The sequence below is a fragment of the Spodoptera frugiperda genome, chromosome 19, assembly GCF_023101765.2.
Source record: "Spodoptera frugiperda isolate SF20-4 chromosome 19, AGI-APGP_CSIRO_Sfru_2.0, whole genome shotgun sequence".
Lineage (NCBI taxonomy): Eukaryota > Metazoa > Arthropoda > Insecta > Lepidoptera > Noctuidae > Spodoptera > Spodoptera frugiperda.
This window is the reverse complement of record NC_064230.1, coordinates 6,973,314-6,994,889: the sequence shown is the minus strand read 5'-3', so window position 1 is coordinate 6,994,889 and position 21,576 is coordinate 6,973,314. Positions and strand designations below refer to the sequence as shown.

Genomic DNA, 21,576 nt, shown 5'->3' with positions numbered 1-21,576 from the left:
GCTAGTTTGGCCCCTACTTCTAATACTTACTGCTGATGTTCAATGAGCGAGTCTTTATTAACGAACGACTTCCCGCACTGCTCGCACTTGGGCCGGTCGCCGCCGTGGTTGTTGCGCATGTGGCCCCTGTGTCACTTGTCATGTGTCGCTACAATGTAATGGCTAGTTTGGCCCCTACTTCTAATACTTACTGCTGATGTTCAATGAGCGAGTCTTTATTAACGAACGACTTCCCGCACTGCTCGCACTTGGGCCGGTCGCCGCCGTGGTTGTTGCGCATGTGGCCCCTGTGTCACTTGTCATGTGTCGCTACAATGTAATGGCTAGTTTGGCCCCTACTTCTAATACTTACTGCTGATGTTCAATGAGCGAGTCTTTATTAACGAACGACTTCCCGCACTGCTCGCACTTGGGCCGGTCGCCGCCGTGGTTGTTGCGCATGTGGCCCCTGTGTCACTTGTCATGTGTCGCTACAATGTAATGGCTAGTTTGGCCCCTACTTGTAATACTTACTGCTGATGTTCAATGAGCGAGTCTTTATTAACGAACGACTTCCCGCACTGCTCGCACTTGGGCCGGTCGCCGCCGTGGTTGTTGCGCATGTGGCTCCTGTGGGTCTTGCTGTTACTGAACACAAAATAAATTTTTATTCAATAAATAATCATGGTTTACTTACATACATTTATCCTTTGACAACGCAACGTCATACAACGTCACGGCTTTAATCCCCGAAGGGGTAGACTGAGGTGCAACTTACAACACGTGTGCGCCGTTGGGATTAAAATGAAATCCTGGTATATAGCGTATTATATAATTGTTGTAATATTAGTTTACAATAGGGTATTACTCCTCCTATCCTACTAGTCAAATTCAATACTTTTATCGAAATGTCAAAAACGTGACTTTTCTATGAATTTTGTATGACATTGCAAATTATGACGTCATAATTTTTTTGCGTCAAATAGCATACTTATTTCTAGAAATTTAGCTAGAAAAAATCGAAAATTAAATAGTTCATCAAATTTATGAATGAGAGTGTGATTATCTTTTAATATTTTATTGTATTGTTCCTAAATAAATAAAGTATTGAAAAGTTGTAATAATTTATTTTTGACCGAGGATACTACCCAATTCAATAAATAATCTGGGTTTTGCCTCACACTTTTTTTGAGGGCGGGTAATAATCCAGTGAGTTCTCCCACCTTGGGCGAGGCGAGAGGGAGTAGTACTGACTAAACACCACCCCGTTCCTACTCCTGGCTTTCGGGCCGGAGCTCCGGTAAACCCGCTAGGTAGTCCGCCAGCTCCGGATTAGTTTGCCCTACTAGGATATTCTCCTGTGTCGTTTACAAATATACAAGTTTACGTACGCATGACACCCAGACCCGAAACAACAATTTGTGTGACATACAAAGAGTTGCTCCGTGCGGGAATTTCACCCGCTACCCGTTGCGCGGCAGCCAGTTGCCCAGCCACCGCACTAACCGTGTAGTCAAAGGTTTACTCACGTACATTAATATTTTGACGACACAACGCAACGTCACGCCTTTTATCCAAATCAAATCAGCTTTATTGTAGACTATAGGTATGTACTATAAATACAGGTCTGATGTCCGAATACTCAAACGCTACTCAATTTTAAGACGCTCTCAAAACTAGTTCTGTCCTTATCAATTCTTTATAAAATGACAGAGATAGCACGATATTTAAGTGCAACTTAAAATTGAGTAGCATTTCAGTATTCGGGCGTTAAATAATTAAAATGAGTTCAGAATCCCCGAAGTCAAGACAGAGGTGCAATTACGGCACGTAATGCCACTATACAATGGTGGGATGAGTCTATTGCCATACACTGAGCACAGTACCAGACTCCAGACTTCTTTTTAACAATTATTTGTCTGTCTGTTTATTTGTTCTGGTTGGACAGATTTTGACGGAAATTTCATTGGTAGGTAGCTGATGTACTAAATAGTAACTTGGGCTACTTTTTTTTGATCAAAATATCAAAGACAAACACCCATATTTTATTGGAAGTCATTTTTCTACACGGACGAAGTATAGCTAGTATTAAAAAACTTACTTGGAAACTTTACCGCATATTTGACACGTGAAACTACTGAGTAAACCTTCGTGCTGTGTTCTGGAAAATAAATACATATTTATTTAATTTAAATACTCTTATTATACAGATCCGCCATTTAGGAGAATCAGAGAAATAGTTGACATCCACGCTCGTATCATCAAGAGCTATCGATGACATCCATACTCATAATCACAGAAATACTTGACTTCCACACTCATATCAGCAATGAGCTATACATGACATCCATACTGTCAAATTATGAGACTTTAATTATGAGATATTCTCAAAAATATTAACATCCATGCTGATTATACTAAAATTACTCAACATCCACTCTTATTGTGCTAGTAGTACTTAACATCCACATACATATTCACAAAAAAAATAATATCGATGTTCATTCTACTAGAAAAACTCAACAGTGGATGTTGAGTTTTTATTTCACTAACTTAACTCATAATAAAAACTCATAAAACACTCATAACCTCAAAAAACATAAATGCACACTCATTATACTTGAAATACTCAACATCCTCACTCATATCCTCAAAAAAACTAACATCCACACTCATTATACTAAAAAAAAACTCAACATCCACACTCACAACCACACAAAACCAACATCCAAACTCACAACAATGAACCAAACTCACCTATAATGCTCAATAATAGACGGCCTATCGATCATCCGCCGCCCACACACCAGACACTCGTACCTCCGGGTGTGGATGAGTGAGTGTACACTGAAACTGTACGACGTCGGGAGGTACATGTGGCATATCTTGCACTCGTACGGGCCTCGAGACTGGAAGGTTAAGCTAAGTTTCAAGGTCGGGTTTTGGATGGGTGGCTGTTTTGTTGTTTGCTCACGCTCATGAAAGAGGAGCGTTCAAGTATTATGTAACGCTATTTGAGTGGGAGGGGGGGGGGTCTCGTAAAACGTTATTGCGGAATCGCCCAAAATATCAAAATACCGGAGTGATACCACGGCCACACCGAAAACCCATGTGAAACAACGCTTGCGTTGTGTTCCCCCCTTCCCAATCCCCGACTTCCCTTAAATTCCTAACCCTCAAAAGGCCGGCAATGCACTAGTAACGCCTTTAGTGTTTCAAGTATCCATTGGCGACGGAGATTGCTTACCATCAGGTGATGCGTCTGCTCGTTTACCGGCTTATACCATAGAAAGCAACGCATCAACGTCACGCCTTTTATCCCTAAGGAGTAGGTAAGAGGTGTACATTACGGTACGTAATGCCGTATCGTGCCCAGTATATGGCAATAGGCTCACCCCCTATTACATGGGACTTATAACATAAATGGTGAAAAGTGGGTGTACATTGTATGTCAAAAGAAAATGTCATATTTATAAATATAACTCACCGGACTATGCTTGCTCATATGATTCTGCAATTTGGACTCAAAGTTGAACCCCTTATAACACAAATTGCATAGAAACGGGTATTTCTTTCCGTTTTTACTCTCCTCCTGAAAATAAAAATAAAATAGTTAGTTTGTAAATTTAGTAATTGGAATGTCCCCTCCTTCCTGACGACAGATCGATCTGATATTTGGTACACACTCTTAATCTCGATGACCATACAATATAATGTAATTGTTTCCATAACAGAATGTATGTACATATATGTTTGTGTACGATTATCTCGATTTTGATGCGGTTTTCAGCATAGTATTTTTTAGACTTTTGATATTGTTTTAAGTATATTACCTGAACCGGTTTTTTAAACGTAGGTTTATTTACGTTTTACTTGGAATATTAAAAAGATAATAACTGCACGTTTGGCGCGGTCGCTGGGCAACTGGCAACTTTTTTTACTAAAACATTACCCCACATTAATTTTGTCTCCTGTGTCGTGTGTGAGTTTACAAACATACAAGTTCATATACACATGACACCCGAGTTGATCCGTGGGGGAATTGAACCCGTAGCACGTCACACACAGCCAACGCACCAACCACATACTTGTGCTTTAATATGCATGTATAAGTTACCTCTCTCTGTTTAATCTGTTCCTCTGGATTTAATGTGACCACTCGTATCTTAGTCGGATCCAACTCAATCGGCTTCCTGATTGAAGACTTCGGTTCATCAGCGGAGTCCTCCTTTGCAGAATCTCTGGAAATAGAAAAAATACCATTAGTAAGCTGTGAAACTATGTGACCGTTTCCATTTTCCACTCATACTAAGCTATGTAGCTGTGTAGCTGTCTGCGATAGTAGGGAAGCCCTCCATAACACGCATCTTTCCATATAAAAACAGCTTAGTTGAGCCCGTTTCCACCAGTGCTAAACTATGTGTACCAATGAATATGATTGGTGGAAGCCAAACGCATACACAGCAACGTAGCATAGCACAACTCTGGTGGAAAAGCACCCATAAACCCGCCATCCACCACCATATTTTTCACTATATCTCCGGAACTACTGAACCGATTCTAGTAATTCTTTTTATGTCAGATAGTCCATTTATCGAGAAAGGCTATGGGCTATATAACTCGTACTGGCTAAACACCACCCCGTTCCCACTCCTACTAGTCCGCAGCTCCAGGGCAGCCCTGCTCACGCGCCCCGCCTCCTCCTTAGCTAGCATGACTGCTTCGCAGAATGAGGAGACGGCATCCCAGTCCCCCTCGCTCCGCACCATGACTTTTTTATTCGACAAAAACTACTGCTTGACTACATCCCACCTGATGGTAAGTAGTGATGTAATCGTTGATGGTGAGGCGCACTAGTTTCTTAAGAGCCTATTCACTCTAGACTTGAAGATACCCACATTGTAATCGGAGAAAGCTTGTACCAGTGCCGGGCGCGAGAAGTCGCCGTCGATAATACAAAATGAGTAGTAGGAAAGACTTACACATTAGTATTATTCTCTTTTCTCTTCTTTTTAACTTCTTTAGTTTTAATCTTCTTCTTCTTTGCTATTTCTTCTTGTTTTACTTCTATATCTTCAGTCTCTTGTAATAAGGACGCTATGTCGTCCTCTGTTATTTTATTTGCTACAGATCTGAAATACAATTATTTTAAATTAGACACGTCTATACTAATATTATAAAGCTGAAGAGTTTGTTTGTTTGATTGTTTGTTTGTTTGAACACGCTAATCTCCGGAACTACTGGTCCGATTTGAATAATTATTTTTGTGTGGGATAGTGCATTTACCGAGGAAGGCTATAGGCTATAAAACATTACGCTATGACCAATAAAAGCCGAACTGAGCGGGTGAAACCGCGCAGATGTAGCTAGTTATACATATATGGGAAAATTTAAAAAGTCGTTGCAAGAGCGACTGCCGGGCAAGGTTCGATTCCCGGTTCGGACAAAGTATTACTGGGCTTTTATCCGTTCTAAGTATATGACCAGACCAGTATATTATGGCAATAGGCTCACCCCCTATAACATGGGACTTATAACACAAATGGTGAAAAGTGACTGACATAAAATACCGCTATAAGGTAAGCGTCCACAGGCCCGCATCGCACGCAACGGATTTTAGTTTGTCTTGTATAGAAACTCATACAACTGCGTCCACTGATCCGCATCGTACGGACCTGATGACGTCATACGGAATGCGTACGATGCGGGCCTGTGGACGCTTACCTTAAAGCGAAATTTTGTGTCATAATGTGCAGCTCTGTTACTTCGGGGATAAAAGGCGAGACGATATTATAAATACAATTCTATTATTATTTACAGCACATTGCGGTTGTCCTGATACCCGCGGGAAGACTAGAGTTGGTGTACAAAAATATTTGTACTTACCTAAATTCTTCTAACGTCATATTATCTTCATAGTCGGAGAATTCTGTTTCTTCTTTGACATTCTCTTCTATCTTATTTATTATTATATCGTCCAGGCCTGAGGGCTGATGTTGCTTCTCATGCTAGAAGGGAGAATTGTAATGGTATATTGTATGTATACTAGTATATAGGGTGACTGGTAATTAGTGAACGATATTTAAACACGTGATTGTACTCATGATTACAAACAACTTTCCCGAAGAAACTTTTTTTGTATATTCATTAGTTTTATTTTTATCACAATAACAAAACAACAATGGAATGTGTACAGTCAGCACGCGTGCGTAAAGTTCCAAAATACCTACCTCGGGCGCCTCGCTGCTAACAGCTGATCATGCGAAAGCACGCGCGTAATTTTGTTGTTTTGTAATAACTAATCTCCGGAACTACTGGAGCGATTTGGAAAATTCTTTTTGTGTTGGTTATTCCATTTATCGTGAAAGGCTATATGCTATAAAACATCACGCTATGATCAATAAGAGTCAAGCAGAGCGGGTGAAAATCACGCGGAAGTAGCCGGCAACGAACTTGTAACGCCTCTGGTGTTTCCGGTGTCCATGGGCGGCGGCGATTGCTTACCATCAGGTGATCCGTCTGCTCGTTTACCGGCTTAATCCTTTTTTTCATGGATCACGCCGGCAACCGAGCCGCCCATGGACACTCAAAACACCAGAGGCGTGACAAGTGTGTTGCTGGCGTTTTGGGGGTTAGGAATTTAAGGGTTGTTGGGGAATCCGGGATTGGGAAGGGGGGTTTTTGGGCCTCCGGTAACCTCACTCGCACAACGAAACACAACGCTGTGGTTATTTCACGTCGGTTTTCTGCTCTACCGTGATATCACTCCGGTCGAGCCGACACAACAGTGTCGAAGCATGGCTCTCACACACATAAATAAAGCGTGTTACACATACCTCATAAACCTCGAAGTGTCCCACCTTCCCCCTACCCCCTATATCTATGGCGAGTACGGTGGTGGTGCTGTAGTGGGGGCTCGCGTACTTCGTCAACTCCTCGTCTTGCGGCTCTATTGGGAACTGGAATAAACAAGTTATAAATTAACGTCACGCCTTTTATCCCCAAAGGGGTAGACAGAGGTGCAAATTACGGCACGTAATGCCGCTATACAATGTACACACACTTTTCACCATTTGTCCCATGTAATAGGGGGTGAGCCTATTATCATATACTAGACACAATTCCAGACTCCGTGCTACTACTGAGAATTATTCGAAAAAAGCCTAGTAATATTTTGCCCGACCCGGGAATCGAACCCGAGATCCCTTGTCCTTGTAAATTAGTTATAATTAGTACATTTTATTTACAGCCGTTTTCACAAACCACCCCTAAATAATCTCTTAACTAAGAGTTCCTTAGTGAGACAGCACCTTAAATAACCCTCCACTTGTCCTATAAGGAACATCTTAAAAACGTTTTTTATAAAAAGAAACCATCTTAAATTCTTTACTGCCTCTACATTTTTTGAGCTTATATCCCTAACATCTACTCCTAATAATAACCACATCAAAATCGGTATAAACAAACGCGAGATAATCGCGCACAAACATACATACAGATCAAACCGAAATACCTTTTTTTGAAGTCTCAAGCAAATAAGTAAGATAGTAAGCTATTTATATAATGTATCATCTAAAAACAAATAATACTCACCGGAGCACACCGTGCAAGGTACTCATACAGCATAGTATGAGCTTTCTGAACCTTCTGCTGGAACCTAACCGACTTCTGTAGCAACGCACTGCATTCGTAGCAGAGCCACTGCGGCAGACCATCTGACTCCGTTACCTAGGCAACAGTAAATAACAATGTTAATTCAATTTTGTTTAACTATTATGAGACTAGTTTTAACACTAAAACCTGGTCTTAATTGTAACAAACGTCTAAAAACTGCATCAAAATCGGTTTGGCCAGTCGCCAGATAATGGCAGACCGTCATTTTATTTTATTTTATTTTTGAATTTATTTTCTTGCAATGTCACTCTTTATCTCGAAAGGGGTAGGCAGAGGTGCACATTACGGCACATAATGCTGCTATATAATGTACACCCAATTTTCCCATTTGTGTTATAAGTCTCATGTAATAGGGGGTGAGTTAATTTAGAGTCTCCAATAATGAATATACATGGTCCATTATACATTAATAAAGTATACAGGGTATTTTATAGATGTACTCCCACACACAGCTCAAACTGAGAACCTCCTTGTTTTTGAAGTCGGTTAAAAATTACAGAAGGATACGAAAAAAAAATCAATAATAACTTCATAACCTATTTAGAAAATCATTGTATACATAATTAAGCTTTTTAGAAACGTATAATAGTGAGAAATTTAAAGAATACCTATATGGTGACTCGAATAACAATTATATAGACAAGAAACAGTGATTTTATAGACAAATTCTACACGTATCGGTGAAGATACAGGTTAAAATCACAATCATAACAATGCCAGATTAAGTTCGAAAAATCGTGCTAAATAGCTTTGGAATGCCGAGATATACCTTTAGTAATGTAAAAAGACTTCTATTTAGTATTTAAATAAGGTAATACTCACGTTTAAACCAGCTAAATCCTTAAATAACTGTTTGAAAGCTACGGCATTGTTCATTCGCTTATCCGTCGTTAAACAACACCTGCAAATGGCTTTTGGCGGTTCAAAAACTATTTTAACATCATATTCGTTGTCTAAACTTAATGTTTCCATTTTTATTTGATTATTTTTGGGTTTAAATAGAGTTTTAAGCTTACGCAGACAAGATTAAACAAATTTTGTCTGACATAAACAATATGGCGTCACGTTTGACGGTTTGACAGATTAGTTTTTTTTTACGTTTAGTTTTTATGTGCAACAGTTTGTCTTTCATTAAAATTATATAAAAATATTATTATTTTGCGATTTTGAGCATATTACAATAAAATAAAGGACGGTTAAAAAATTCAAATTGCGTGCATATTATATTATATTATTGGCGAAACGCCACTGCTTCATGGTAGGTGTTCCCCCCACTCACACGAAACGCTTCCCTTCAAACTTTCTGTGTTTCCTGATGGGTATAACCTGGCTTTCTTCAAAACCCGAGTGAATAGGTTGCTTATGGGCAGACGTGCTCCATCGTAAGCCGCATCATTACTCAGGCGAGATAGCGGCTAAAGTCGACCCATCCACGTCGATCCATATATAAATAAAAAGAAAAAAATATATACTTTCCGACGCTAACTTAATAAAGGCAAATCTCATGTTCACTTACCTGTTAAGATACAAAGATCGGATTATAGAAGTCGTAGGATATAGGATCGGCGAGCGAGATCTATGTTCAGCAGAGTAGAAGCAGTGTGGGAAACAAGTTTCTCTTCCCAAGGTTACCTTAGGATCTGAGTATGGGACATTTAAAAGAGGCAGCAGCGCTCTCTGTTAAAAAGGCTCAGGTTTATCTGGGATTTCAATCCCGCCTGTTTGCAAAGATTATGGCAAACCCTCGTAGAAGAGGCAAATAGGCCAACAATGGACTGTCGCGGGTTCTGATGCTGATAACGACCAGTAGACGGAATGTGGCTGAAGCCTTGGCAGACGTTTTTTGGCGTAAAAATCTTAACAATCTGGGTATCTGGGTGTTCATGGGCGGCGCTGATTGCTAACCATCAGGTGATACGTTGTGTAAGTGAAGTTACCTGAGACCCAATTCTCCGATTCCCTAACACCCTTAAATACCTAACCGACAGGCCAACAAATTACTTGTAACGCCTCTGGTGTTTGTGGTGCCCATGGGCGGCAGCGATTGCTTGCCATCAGGTTTACCGTCTGCTCGATAACCGGCTTATACCTTAAAAAAGAGCCCCAATATCTTTTCTTCTCTAATAATATCTTCTGATTTATTTCGTTGCGGGATCCAAGACAGTCATTCATGTCAATATCAACTTCAGTGTTCCTGTGTTTTCATGGTTGTATCTACTGTAGATCCTGGCTTACAGGAGTTGCAGCGGTACGGGAGGTTGCGGCGGGCTTGTCCCAAAAGGTACAATACAAATAAAACAGACAAATACGTAGCTTCACATCAAAAGATTTATATTTACAATAAATATACCATTTGAAATAATGTAACATAGTAGTAAATGTACCCACTTAGTTTACTGTGGCTGATTTTTCAGTAATAGGACAGCGAACAACTAAATAATTCATTAACAGAATGAAAAACTTTGAGCTTGTTTACGTTTACCGGGTTCGGCGATCTGATTGGTTGGTTTACTGGAGCAGGCCAATCAGAGGGCTTAGAATGAGCAGGCCAATCAGAGCGCCGAACGCGTAATCGTTATGTTTTCAGCAGTAGCTTTAATTTCAGCAGTAGATAGATCGATAACGTGAAAATTCTAAGATCTAACGACCAAAGTGACCAAAACTCAATCTAAAATCCGTGGTATAACCACTCTAACGTCCGGCCCGCGCGACCATTTATCTCTCTAACGTCCAGCCGCGCACGGCATCCGAACCGCGCGCGACTCGCAAGTTCGTCGTAACAAAAAACCTATATAGCTACTGAACCGTAATGCCTAGAATAAAGAAAAGAATACCAAAAAAAAAGATAGAAAAATACTCTACAATCTTAACGATTTTTTTAAATCTTTAGTTAATCTTTAAAATACAATAAAACGGGTTAAACATGAAACACAGAAAAAAAAACAGAATTATTTCTACCTTTTTAGAATATACGGCACAACTATTGCATATTTTATCAATAAAATATTTTTACAACAAATTAAACTCATTACCCTTTCTTTTGATGTATATATGATTATATTCGGTTAACTCTAAGTATTGTAATTAAATCGAAAGAAAACACTACTCGTAATTTTACACATCAAAAAACCTGAGGAACACATTGACATTATTATGGAATCTTCAATGAATTTAGTATATTTCTCTTTGAAAAATGTATTATTTTGCTTATTACGAAATGTATTTTGATATTTTATATACTATTGTAATGCAAAGTATGTAAAATATGTATAAACAAAACTAAAAGTGGCCAACACCATACGACCGGCCATTTTTTTCGAAACAATCGTTTGAAGTTAAAATTAGACTAGATTTATCAGCTAAAACTGTGATATTTATACATCATCGTAAAGCACAAATCTTCTAGTTTATTTTGATGTATAACACTTGCAAGATAAATTAAACAAAACTGTAGTATTTACGACATAATTGTTGGAACTCACAACACGCCGATAACATAATAATTAAAACAGCAATCTTCTAAAAAACGATAATTAACTTTGTCCGTAGACATAGACCAACGCGGGCCCCGTACAAGGTCCGCGTTGCTCTATATCCGTAGATCGATTAGAGGCAGTATATTAGTTTGTTTACAAACATTTGACATCGCGTTTGACATAATTCTCAGAATACTGTACAATGTTTTTTTAAACTGATGACTACCGAGACGTTTAACGATTACTTAAACTATTCCTCAGTAACAATTTTGAAGTTTGAAATCACCAACCCGCATTGAGCAAGCGTACTCGCATGCTCAAACCTTCTCCGAGTGATAAGAGGCCTTTGGTCAGCAGTGGACACTTATAGATGATTTGTGTGTGGTGATCATTGAATATCTGCGAATATCTATCTGTATATGATTATAATAAACATTTTGGAAAAAAACTATACCTTTACTGAAAAATCCAGCCACTGACAGCCACATTTAAAGACATTTAATAATTACTTAAACTATTCCTTAGTAACGATTTTGTATCGAAAACAATTGCTAAGGACTGGGTTAAGTAACCATTAAATGACTCTGAGTACAGCTGTGACACAGCAATTATAACTAAACAATAATTATATTTATTTATTTACATTATAATGTATATAATATAACATTTATATATTGAAAAACTGTGTACATTATACATGGACTTTGAAACAACAGCTAAAATTCGAGGAGGGTAGTTGAAAAATATGTAGGCAACAGTGATTTGCAAACTACCCTCTTTTAAAGTAGATTGGAATATGGACTCTATTGCTTGTGAAATAGTGTAGGAAATTCATAATAGGGTAGATGACTAATTTTTATTTCAATGTCCGTCTTGTAGATTATTAAAACATTACACACGAATTTTTTATTTTTTCACGGAAACCAATACTTTCGGAGATACATCGGTTTGAAATATCGCGTGACGTTAAGTCACTTCTAAGTACGTTTTAAATAAAAAGAAATGACATATTTGCTCCCACTACTAAACTTTGATTCGTTTTATCTAAGTATTGTTATCTTATATGACAAAATAAAAAAATACGTGTCTAATATTTTTTCATTACCTAACTGACGAACTAAATAGATTTTTAATTTTCATACCCCGTCATCATCCCTATTGAGTGCTATTTGTTTGTTATTACAAAATTTATTTCAGAACTATTGTTTTCAAGTCCAAAATTCGATCTTTCAAAATCATGAGGAGATTTTGTAAACATTTTTATATTTCACCAAAAATCATGAAATAAAAGAAAAAAAAAATAAGCACTATACATAATTTAGTATTTAAACTATTTAATATTAAAAATATTGCACAAAACTTATTAAGATTTTAAAGTTCAATTTACAAGAAGCAAAATTTCATGGTCCGTAGTTAAGACGTCCGCTTCTCATGCATGAGGGTGCGGGCTCCAAACCTACCAACGGCAAGTACCAATGTGACTATTTCCGAGTTATATGTACTCACAAACTCTTTAATTTTATATAGGGTGACTGGTAATTAGTGAACGATATTTAAACACGTGATTGTACTCATGATTATAAACAACTTTCCTAAAGAAACTTTTTTGTATACTCATTAGTTTTATTTTTATCACAATAATAAAACAACTAAATTATGCGCGCACGTGCTTTCGCATGATCAGCTGTTAGCAGCGAGGCCCACTAGTAACTAGGTAGGTATTATGGAACTTTACGCACGCGTACTAATGAAATTTTGATGTGATAAAAACAAAACTAATGAGTATAAAAAAAGTTTCTTTAGGAAAGTTGTTTGTATTCATGAGTACAATCACGTGTTTAAATATCGTTCACTAATTACCTGTCACCCTATATGTTATTATAGACTCGACTAACAGGAGTCTTTTAGAAGAGAAATTACTACAATTTGAAATTATCGAAATACCAGAAAATAATGCTTCATGCAAATCTCACTTTTATTTTGAAATAAATCGAGATAGCGGCTAAACGTCGACCCATCAAATAAATAAAGAAAAAATCTTAACTGCCATACTCAGAGACATTTAATAATTACTTAAACTATTCCTTAGTAACGATTTTGTTCGGAAAACAATTGCTAAGGACTGGGTTAAGTAACCATTGAAGGTAAGCGTCCACAGGCCCGCATCGTACGCATTCCGTATGACGTCAACAGTACGCATCGCATGTAGGCATTGCTGATGATGCGGTCCGTATGATGCGGATCAGTGGACGCAGTTGTATGAGTTTCTATACAAGACAAACTAAAATCCGATGCGTGCGATGCGGGCCTGTGGACGCTTACCTTAAATGACTCTGAGTAAGGCGGTAAATATACCTATACATAAAGTAAATAGTGAAAATATTATTAAATAGCAAAAATATACAGCATCTACAACAACTAAAGATTACCATGAAATCCTCATAATCTTAAAAGTTGCTAACATTAAAAATTACTGACCCCAAATAGATAACAATTCTTTAATATGGCAACATTGGGTTCTCCACCTTTCATTATATATTTATTCAGTTTGTTGATGATCGTCTTGGCGAACGCACGTGTAGACAAAAGAATTTTTATGTTAAAATCTTTAGTAAAATAAATGTTAAGAATGCGTAGGAAATCGTATCTCTTTTACATCGCAATGCCGCGATTTTATGTGTGACTCTCTCTCGCAATTACATCCGCTGCTCGACTCCTATTGATAGATGGGCTATCCACCAAAAATAATTAACCAATACGAATCAGTAGGTCCCGATATTAGCGCGTCTAAACAAACGCTTCAACTGAAGTATCAATGTGTTTGGAGGTTGGAGAGTGATACTACTACTCCTTTCAGTTTGAAGACGTGGACGAAGCCGCGGGGAACAGTTAGTATCTCAATAACAGGGTCTGCGGCCGGCGAGCAAGGGTAGCTCGTTCGTCTGACCAGAACCAGACCCGAGCCATCAGACCACCACAGATGGGCCCAGTAGGGCTGATGCAGGAACTGTGGAGCTGCGGACTGCCTAGCAGGAGTAGGAACGGGGTGGTTTTTAGTCACACTAAAAACCACTCCAAAAGAGTGTCATAACACTATCTGTTCGCCTCGCCCAGGAGAAGGCATTGGATGATTTTCCCCCCTCAAAAAATAAGTAATTGGATAACGCTTGCGCCGAGTCACATTTGAGCAACAACAGATTTTGTTTTTAATCCATTTCCTATATCATCGCCAAACCAGTCAACATCAGTCTTTTCTACCAAAACCGCAGTGTTGCCATATACGATATATTACAAATCTACCAAAAATGAATAATAATAAGAAAAATCTATGAAATTGTTTTAAAGACATTTTTAACTTTTAAAAATCCCATTTCCTAATACATTTAGCCATTTTAACTTATTATAATTTAAATTTCCAAGTAACATCTTAAGTATGAGATGAAAAATCGATCTTCTACGCTTGGTAATAAGAATTATTTTCGAGTTACTTAATGCAGATTTACGCGACATCAAAATAGATTTATTTTACAAACAATTATCTATTCTAATATTATGTTTTTAAAGTCCAATTTTGGATGACCATAGCCCAATGTTCCTTAGATAAACCGAATTTTTATGAAGCCTCGAAATCGCGCGATTTGCGATGAATGAAAGAGCCCTATTGAATTAGAAACCACAGTCGTACGACTGGTTGTATCAACATAGAGACACCAGAACACAACAATATGGGTGCTTTTCCACCAGAGATGTGCTATGTAGCGCTCTCTGATAAACCTGTAACCTTTTACACTGTGATCTAACGATTAACCCGCCTGCCTGTGGAGATTATGGCAAACTCTCTTATGTAGAAGAGGCTCATAGTGCAGTAGTAGACTGTCACATGCGTTGTTTTTTTTAATGGGACAAGCCCGCCACAACTCTCTGCACTACTGCAACTCCTGTAAGCCAGGATGTACATTAGATACAACCATGAAAACACCGGAACATTGAAGGCCGGCGCGCCTCAGGGACATGAATGACTGTCTTGGATCCCCAACGAAATTAATCAGAAGATATTATAAAGGAGAAGAAAAAGACACAGGCGTTGATTTGAAATACCGTCTGTACAATATGGTGGTTGCACAACCTGGTTGTACGACTATGGTGTCTTCAGAAAATAGGGCTCTCAAGCTTATCCAATAAGCTAATCCCAATTAGATTTTAAAATTTCTTTAATTTGTAAATGGCGTCGGTCGGGCGGTAGCGCTTTTGAGACATTTAGTAATGGAGCTAAAATACTTATATCAGTAAGTAGAATTATGCGACGTCCTGCGTGGGCGATGTAGACGCGAAGGGGATGCGGTGCGGTGCGGCAAGAAAACAACAATCTGTCAAAATCTATTGACATGGCCTACATGACCAACCGCCATCAATTGGCTCGATATTTTCGCGCTTACTGGACGCGGTGCCGTCACGTTTTTGTTTATAATATCGGAAATAGAAACATAACGAAACGATTCAAATGCACGTAGGACATAGCCGCCGTCACACCGCATCGCGTTGTATTCGCGTGTCACCGCACCGCTTCACGTTCGCTTCTAGATCGCTCACGCAGGACGGCGCATTAAGGTAAGCGTTCACAGCCCCGCATTGTACGCATCCCACGCATTGTACACATTCTGTATCGCATGTAGGCATTGCCGATGATGCGGTCCGTACGATGCGGATCAGTGGACGCAGTTGTATGAGTTTCTATACAAGGCAATACGTACGATGCGGACCTGTCGACGATTACATTTAGTCTCATTCTGTCCCATAGCACGCCTACCATCACCGCCCGACGCAACAATAATATAGAAAACATCTAACAACGAGAAATATTTTGCAAAAAATTTGGTCCTAACTAACAATACCTAAAAATCCACTTTAGGGACTGAAAAAAACCTATTTCAATCGCGAATATCTCCCAAAGATAACTATATACAAAGGTATCCTATAACCCATCCCAATTTTAAATAGGGACACTCTATTTCATTACACGCTGCCCCAAAACCTGCACTGCTTAAAACAGACCATTTTTGCTGCCGAAAATTTAGCCATTTCACTCCGAATCACTCTCCGTTTCGCCGGACTCGGAATCGGAACTCGACACCGGTTCGCACTTTATAAACTCAATCTCCGCTCTAGCCTTCCTCGGTCTCCCTCTCTTCTTAACAGGTACGTCCTTTTCTTCTCCCATCACGGTCTTAACCATCTGAGATATCCTCTTCAAATGCTGTTGCTCATGCCTTTGCAAATGGTTGTTTAAATACTTCTTCAGCTTAAATTTCTTGCCACATTGATCGCAAGAATGAGGGTACTCTGTCTCATCCATTTCTAAATGCACCGCGTTGTTATGCCGTCTCAAATAATGTGCATGTGCAAACTCCTTATTGCACTTTTCGCAACGCATTTTCGGTTTCGACGGATGGACAATCTTCTTATGTTTTTTTAAACGAATCGCCGAATGAAAGAACTTGTCACAAATATCACATTTAACCTTCGAATCTAAAGAGGAATGTACTTGCATATGCTCTTTAAGATACTGATCATTCTTAAACTCTTTCAGGCATTCTGGACAAGTGACTTTGGACTCTAAAGGCGGATGGATGTTTAGTACATGTCGCTTCATATGATGTCGGGACTTAAAGGTCATATTGCAAAAAACGCAGGGGTGTCGCTGTACCGGAGTATGTTGGAAATGGAGGTGGCGGTTGAGATTTAAGCTATTTTTGTAGAGTTTGTGGCAAAGGTGACACTTGTACTTTTCTTTATCAGTTCTATGGCAAGCTTCAATGTGGTACTTCAGTTTGTATGGAACCGAGAATTCTTTACCACATTCATTGCATTTGATCTCAGGCAGCGTGTTCGGATGAATCCTTTTCACGTGCATATGCAAAGCCCTTCTCGTCCTAAATTCTTGGAGACAGAATTGGCAGTAGCATTTCTCCAGCTCAGAATAATGTTTGTTCATCCTATGCATGTACAGATAGTGCTTATTTTTAAACGTCTTGTCACAGATATCGCAAATAACCGCTGATTCTTCAGAGGAGTGTACTCTAGTGGTATGCAAGTAGAGGTTTTGGTAGTTTTTAAACTCTTTATTACACTTGTTGCAGATATATCGCTTGATTCGTTTAGGAAACATGACGGGTTTCCAAGTAGTGAGTACTGATTCGTACATCTCTCTCTGTTCCTCTGTAAGGGCGTCGCTCGTCACGCTTATGAACTTCATCACCGGCTGCGGAGGAGGTTCTACCTTTACTTCCTCCATCGTTGTACCTGGAAAAGGTATGGATATTGGGTTAGATCTTAAAGTTTATTTAAGTCACTTTTAAATACACTTGGCAGCAAAGAAACGGAGCCATTAGTGTAGTTTTCATTTTAAAGAACCATTTATATTTTAAAAACATCTTTTGACAAAAACAAAATACTCTCAATACGCATGACAGCCAGGGCTATTGGCAACACAGATTACACTAGTGGCGTTCATTTAGTTGAGAGTCGTCGTCTAACAGTAAGTAATGAAAAAGCGAAAACGTTAGTGGCTACGTTTTTCGATCCTAAGTGTATGTATAACTCAAAGATGACTGACTGACATAGTAATATAAAAATCAACGAAAAGCCCAAACCACTGGACGGATCGGACTGAAATTTCGCATGCAGGTAGATGTTATTACGTAGGCATTCGCTACGAAAGGATTTAGCTCAATTCTACACCCAAGGGGATAAATAGGGTATGAAACTTTGTCAATTTCAAACCGATCAGGGTTAAAATTGACAAAGTTTTATACAAAACCGAAACCTGGGCTAAACGCCGCTATAATTACTACTTAAAGTTTGAAATCGCCATCCAGCTTTGAGCAAGTGAAGTGATTAATGCTCAAAACTTCTCCTCTAGAGGCCAGGAGACTATTGACTATTTTACTACAGGCTGTTGAAGTGATGTTACGGAAAAACAAAAATCGAAACGGTTTTATTCGTTCTGCAGCGTAAGGTTACTTTCCTACCAGAGATGTGCTATGCTACGTTGCTGTGAATGCGTTTCATATTAATTGGTACACCTAGCACTGGTGGAAACGGACTTAGCTACTCTATATTTTTTATATGGAAAGATGCGTGCTATCGATACATCGCATACTCGAGCTGCGCATCTTCCTCGCACAGCTACATAGCTTAGTATCAGTGGAAACGGTCACATAGTTTCACAACGTTATGCCTTTTTATCCCCAAAGAGGTAAGCAGAGGTGCACTTTACGGCACGTAGTTAACGCCGCTATACAAAGTTCACCCACTTTTCACCATTTGTTTCACAGCGTAGTTTCACATCACAGTTTAGCTATTACATCTTCGTAGCATAGCTACATAGCACATCTCTGGTGGAAAAGTACGCTAATTCCCGTAGGATGGGAGAAAACTTTACACACAAAGTTAGAGAGTATAAAATTAGATATTCAAGGCGGACGGAGCCGCGGGTAGAATGTGATTAAACATTTATTACCCGCGGCTTCGCCCGCGCGCCCAAGGGAAATTAATGAAGAGTTGTGTAGTTATTTTATAGGAAGAAAATCCGGTAACTATAAGTATAAAAAGGCAGTAACTTAGACAATAAAATAACTATTGGTCAATTGATTGACTGCACGATCGTTTACCGGCCGGTACCGGAGTTTCATGAAAAAAAAAACTATAAGGATTGAAAATAGCATTAACTTTAAAGCCTCGTCCCGAGTCCGACGTCGTCCAACGTTGCCCGACATCGCCCGATGTCTCTGGGGGACAAATGTCGCTCGACAAATGTTCTTTGTGGGGCCGGTGTGTAATAAAATAACTATTGGTCAATTGGATTGCACGGTTGACACGGTACCTGTGGGCAACTGGCTGCCGTGCAACGTGTCGTGGGTTTATTTTTTTATGGAATCGGGGCAAAGGAGCAGTCGGGTCACCTGATGGTAAGCGATCAGCACAGCCCATGGACACCCGCTATACTAGAGGCGTCACAGGTGCGTTGCCGGCCTTTTAAAAAGGAGTACGCTCTTTTATAGAAGGTTTGAAGGTCGTATCGGTTCGGAAATACCACCAACGACAGCTCATACAGTTTACTCGCACGAAACAACTCTTTGCGTGATCCACAAATTGTTATTTCGGGTCTGGGTGTCATGTGTATGAACTTGTATGTTTGTCAACGCATCCACGGCACAGTAGGAAATCATAGTGTGGGGTAATGTTTAAAAAAAGATATCAAGAATAGTTTCGTTGTGTGAGTGAGCTTACCAGGGGCCCAATTACCCCCTTCCCAATCCCCGATTCCCCAACAACTCTTAAATTCCTAACCCCCAAAATGCCGGCAACACACTTGTAATTTGACTAATTGGAAACTAGTCTATTAAATTTAATAGAAAAAAGAATTACACAAATCAGACGACAAGTTTCAAAGAAGAAGAGTAGCAGCGCGACTATCGCCGCGTCGTGTGTCGCGGAATACTGCTCATGAATATGAGCCTCTAGCATGGCTTGGAACTAGTCGAGTTCCTCGTCAAACAGTTACGTGAGTAAGCCGATAACATAATAATTAATTTAGTCTGTCTCACGAAAGTTACAATAAAATCATAGTTTCAAAAAACCCCCGATTCCCGAACAACAACCCTTAAATTCCTAACTCCCAAAAAACCGGCAACGCTTTTGTAACGCCTTCGGTGTTTCGGGTGTCCGTGGGCGGCGGCGATTGCTTACCATCAGGTAATCCGTATTATACCATAAAAAGTGATGTGTGGGACAAAACAATTTCTATGAGAACTGTATGAAAAACCTTAACATTTTCTAACCTTTCTTATATGAGGTATACAACTAATATTATTGGTATTCTATACCAAAAATATTAGACAAACAATGGAACAAGGTAGTAAAATAATAAAGTTCAACTTCTACCCAAATGGTCGTCAATTCCCTTAGGATGTTTAAATTTTAATATAGGAGGTGATTAACAGAGTACTTAGATAGGAAATGCTGGACTCATATAGTTTAATTAACAGGCTCATATAGTTTAATTATTAATTCATTTTAAAAACATGTTTAAGTAACTTACTTAAACATAATGTAAAAACACTGTTTATCTGCGTTATTAACCACTTATTGGGGCTGTTGTAATCACTTTTGTTATATAAATGTAAGAGACTAAATAAAGGATTTTTTAAAATCTAATACTAGCTACTTCCGCCCGGTTTCACTCACTGCCCAGCTCCTATTGGTCGTAGCATGATGTTTTACAGCCTATCTATAGCGTTCCTCGATAAATGAACTATCCAACACAAAAATAATTATTCTTATTGGACCAGCAGTTTAAGCGATTAGTGTATTTAAAAATAAACAAACAACTCTTCAGCTTTTTATATTAATCGAATGTGCAGTAGCTGGCAGTGGCTGGATGTGAACAGCTGAAGATCGAACTCAATGGTGTGTTAAAGGAGAGGATTATGTCCAGGTGTAGATGGAAACTGGCTAATCACTTATTTTTCACGTGTGTCTGCAATCAGTCCCAGGATTATAAGATTTTTTGAGACTTCAGTAAATAATTGTATTGTGAATCTGAATGATAAAACAGTAACCTATGGAGTTTGTTGCTCGTTCTTCTCCATAGGAATCTATACTTTGGAACGAGCAAATAGAGCAACTAGAGGACTGACCGACAAACAGACATTATATTTGCTTTGACGTTCAAAAGTGCCTTCCTGGTCTATTTGAAATAAATAATTTTATTTGACTTTTATCTCCAACAAAGATTTTAAATAAGAACAAAAACATTTCTAATAAGATTTTTTTTTGTTTGTATGTTTGTTATGATCCAACTACAAAACTGCTAAACCAAATTTTGACAAACTTTCATAAATTTTTCATTGTTAACGTCTACATTTCGTCCTACAATAACAGGATCGACCTACGCAACGCCGCGGGCGAGACTCTAGTTACAATTTCGTCCTTCATAATTCGTTTCGATATTATAATATTAAGAGAAAAAAATATTACTTTTAATAATCATACTTCTATGCTTTATACTTACGTTTAATTTGCTACGGGTGTTGTTATTAGTTTTATTGAATGTCACACGTCAGTTGCTTGATAAAAATTGTCTATAATCACAAAAGAAATATACACTATACGAGAAAAATGGCTTATTGCCTTCAGGGCACACACAGAGCAAAATGGCGAATTATCATATTTTACACTGTTTTACACGAATAAATAATGAACTAAAACACTTATTACACGCTAAAGTACTATAATTAGATGGTAAATAGTACGAATTACGCTATTTTACGCTTAATTTCATCGAAAATCGGCTTCAATAATTTCTACAGGAAACTCGATTTTTGACATTTACTATGTGTCAAGATAGATAAACGTCATTTCGGTGTGTGCAATGCGGGTCTTATAG

The 21,576-nt window shown here is 38.7% G+C and overlaps 3 protein-coding genes across 19 annotated transcripts in view; 1 reads left to right on the top strand and 2 right to left on the bottom strand.

The window, feature by feature from the left end:
• The window catches only part of LOC118280948 (zinc finger protein 37-like), a 36,940-nt gene extending 28,210 nt beyond the window's left edge, over nucleotides 1-8,730 (bottom strand). For 13 of the 17 annotated variants that reach the window (XR_007706306.1, XR_007706307.1, XR_007706304.1 and 10 more), the window contains exons 1-10: nucleotides 8,476-8,729; nucleotides 7,573-7,707; nucleotides 6,816-6,938; nucleotides 5,866-5,987; nucleotides 4,962-5,111; nucleotides 4,097-4,220; nucleotides 3,467-3,571; nucleotides 2,737-2,888; nucleotides 2,081-2,140; nucleotides 514-627 (exon numbers count right to left, since the gene is read on the bottom strand). Coding sequence is in view for 13 of the 17 variants with exons in the window: in XM_050700713.1 (XP_050556670.1) it covers nucleotides 514-627; nucleotides 2,081-2,140; nucleotides 2,737-2,888; nucleotides 3,467-3,571; nucleotides 4,097-4,220; nucleotides 4,962-5,111; nucleotides 5,866-5,987; nucleotides 6,816-6,938; nucleotides 7,573-7,707; nucleotides 8,476-8,625 (1,235 nt within the window). In the remaining 4 variants the exon portion in view is untranslated. Of the gene's footprint in view, nucleotides 1-513; nucleotides 628-2,080; nucleotides 2,141-2,736; nucleotides 2,889-3,466; nucleotides 3,572-4,096; nucleotides 4,221-4,961; nucleotides 5,112-5,865; nucleotides 5,988-6,815; nucleotides 6,939-7,572; nucleotides 7,708-8,475 lie in introns of all 17 variants that reach the window. The other 4 variants (XM_050700716.1, XM_050700718.1, XM_050700717.1 and 1 more) reach the window with 1 other exon arrangement.
• Nucleotides 1-21,576, top strand: part of LOC118281212 (uncharacterized) — a 138,794-nt gene that overhangs the window by 53,020 nt on the left and 64,198 nt on the right. The gene's annotated exons all lie outside the window — the stretch shown is intronic.
• Nucleotides 15,794-21,538, bottom strand: LOC118280926 (zinc finger Y-chromosomal protein-like). The gene is made up of 2 exons (XM_035601330.2): nucleotides 21,202-21,538; nucleotides 15,794-17,429 (listed from the first exon to the last, which is right to left on the bottom strand). The coding sequence occupies exon 2, from the start codon at nucleotides 17,419-17,421 to the stop codon at nucleotides 16,210-16,212; it is 1,212 nt and encodes a 403-aa protein (XP_035457223.1). The 5' UTR covers nucleotides 17,422-17,429; nucleotides 21,202-21,538; the 3' UTR covers nucleotides 15,794-16,209.

What these genes read in the sequence shown, in the direction of transcription:
- LOC118280926 (XM_035601330.2), bottom strand. Translation starts at nt 17,421, where the DNA reads ATGGAGGAAGTAAAGGTAGAACCTCCTCCGCAGCCGGTGATGAAGTTC.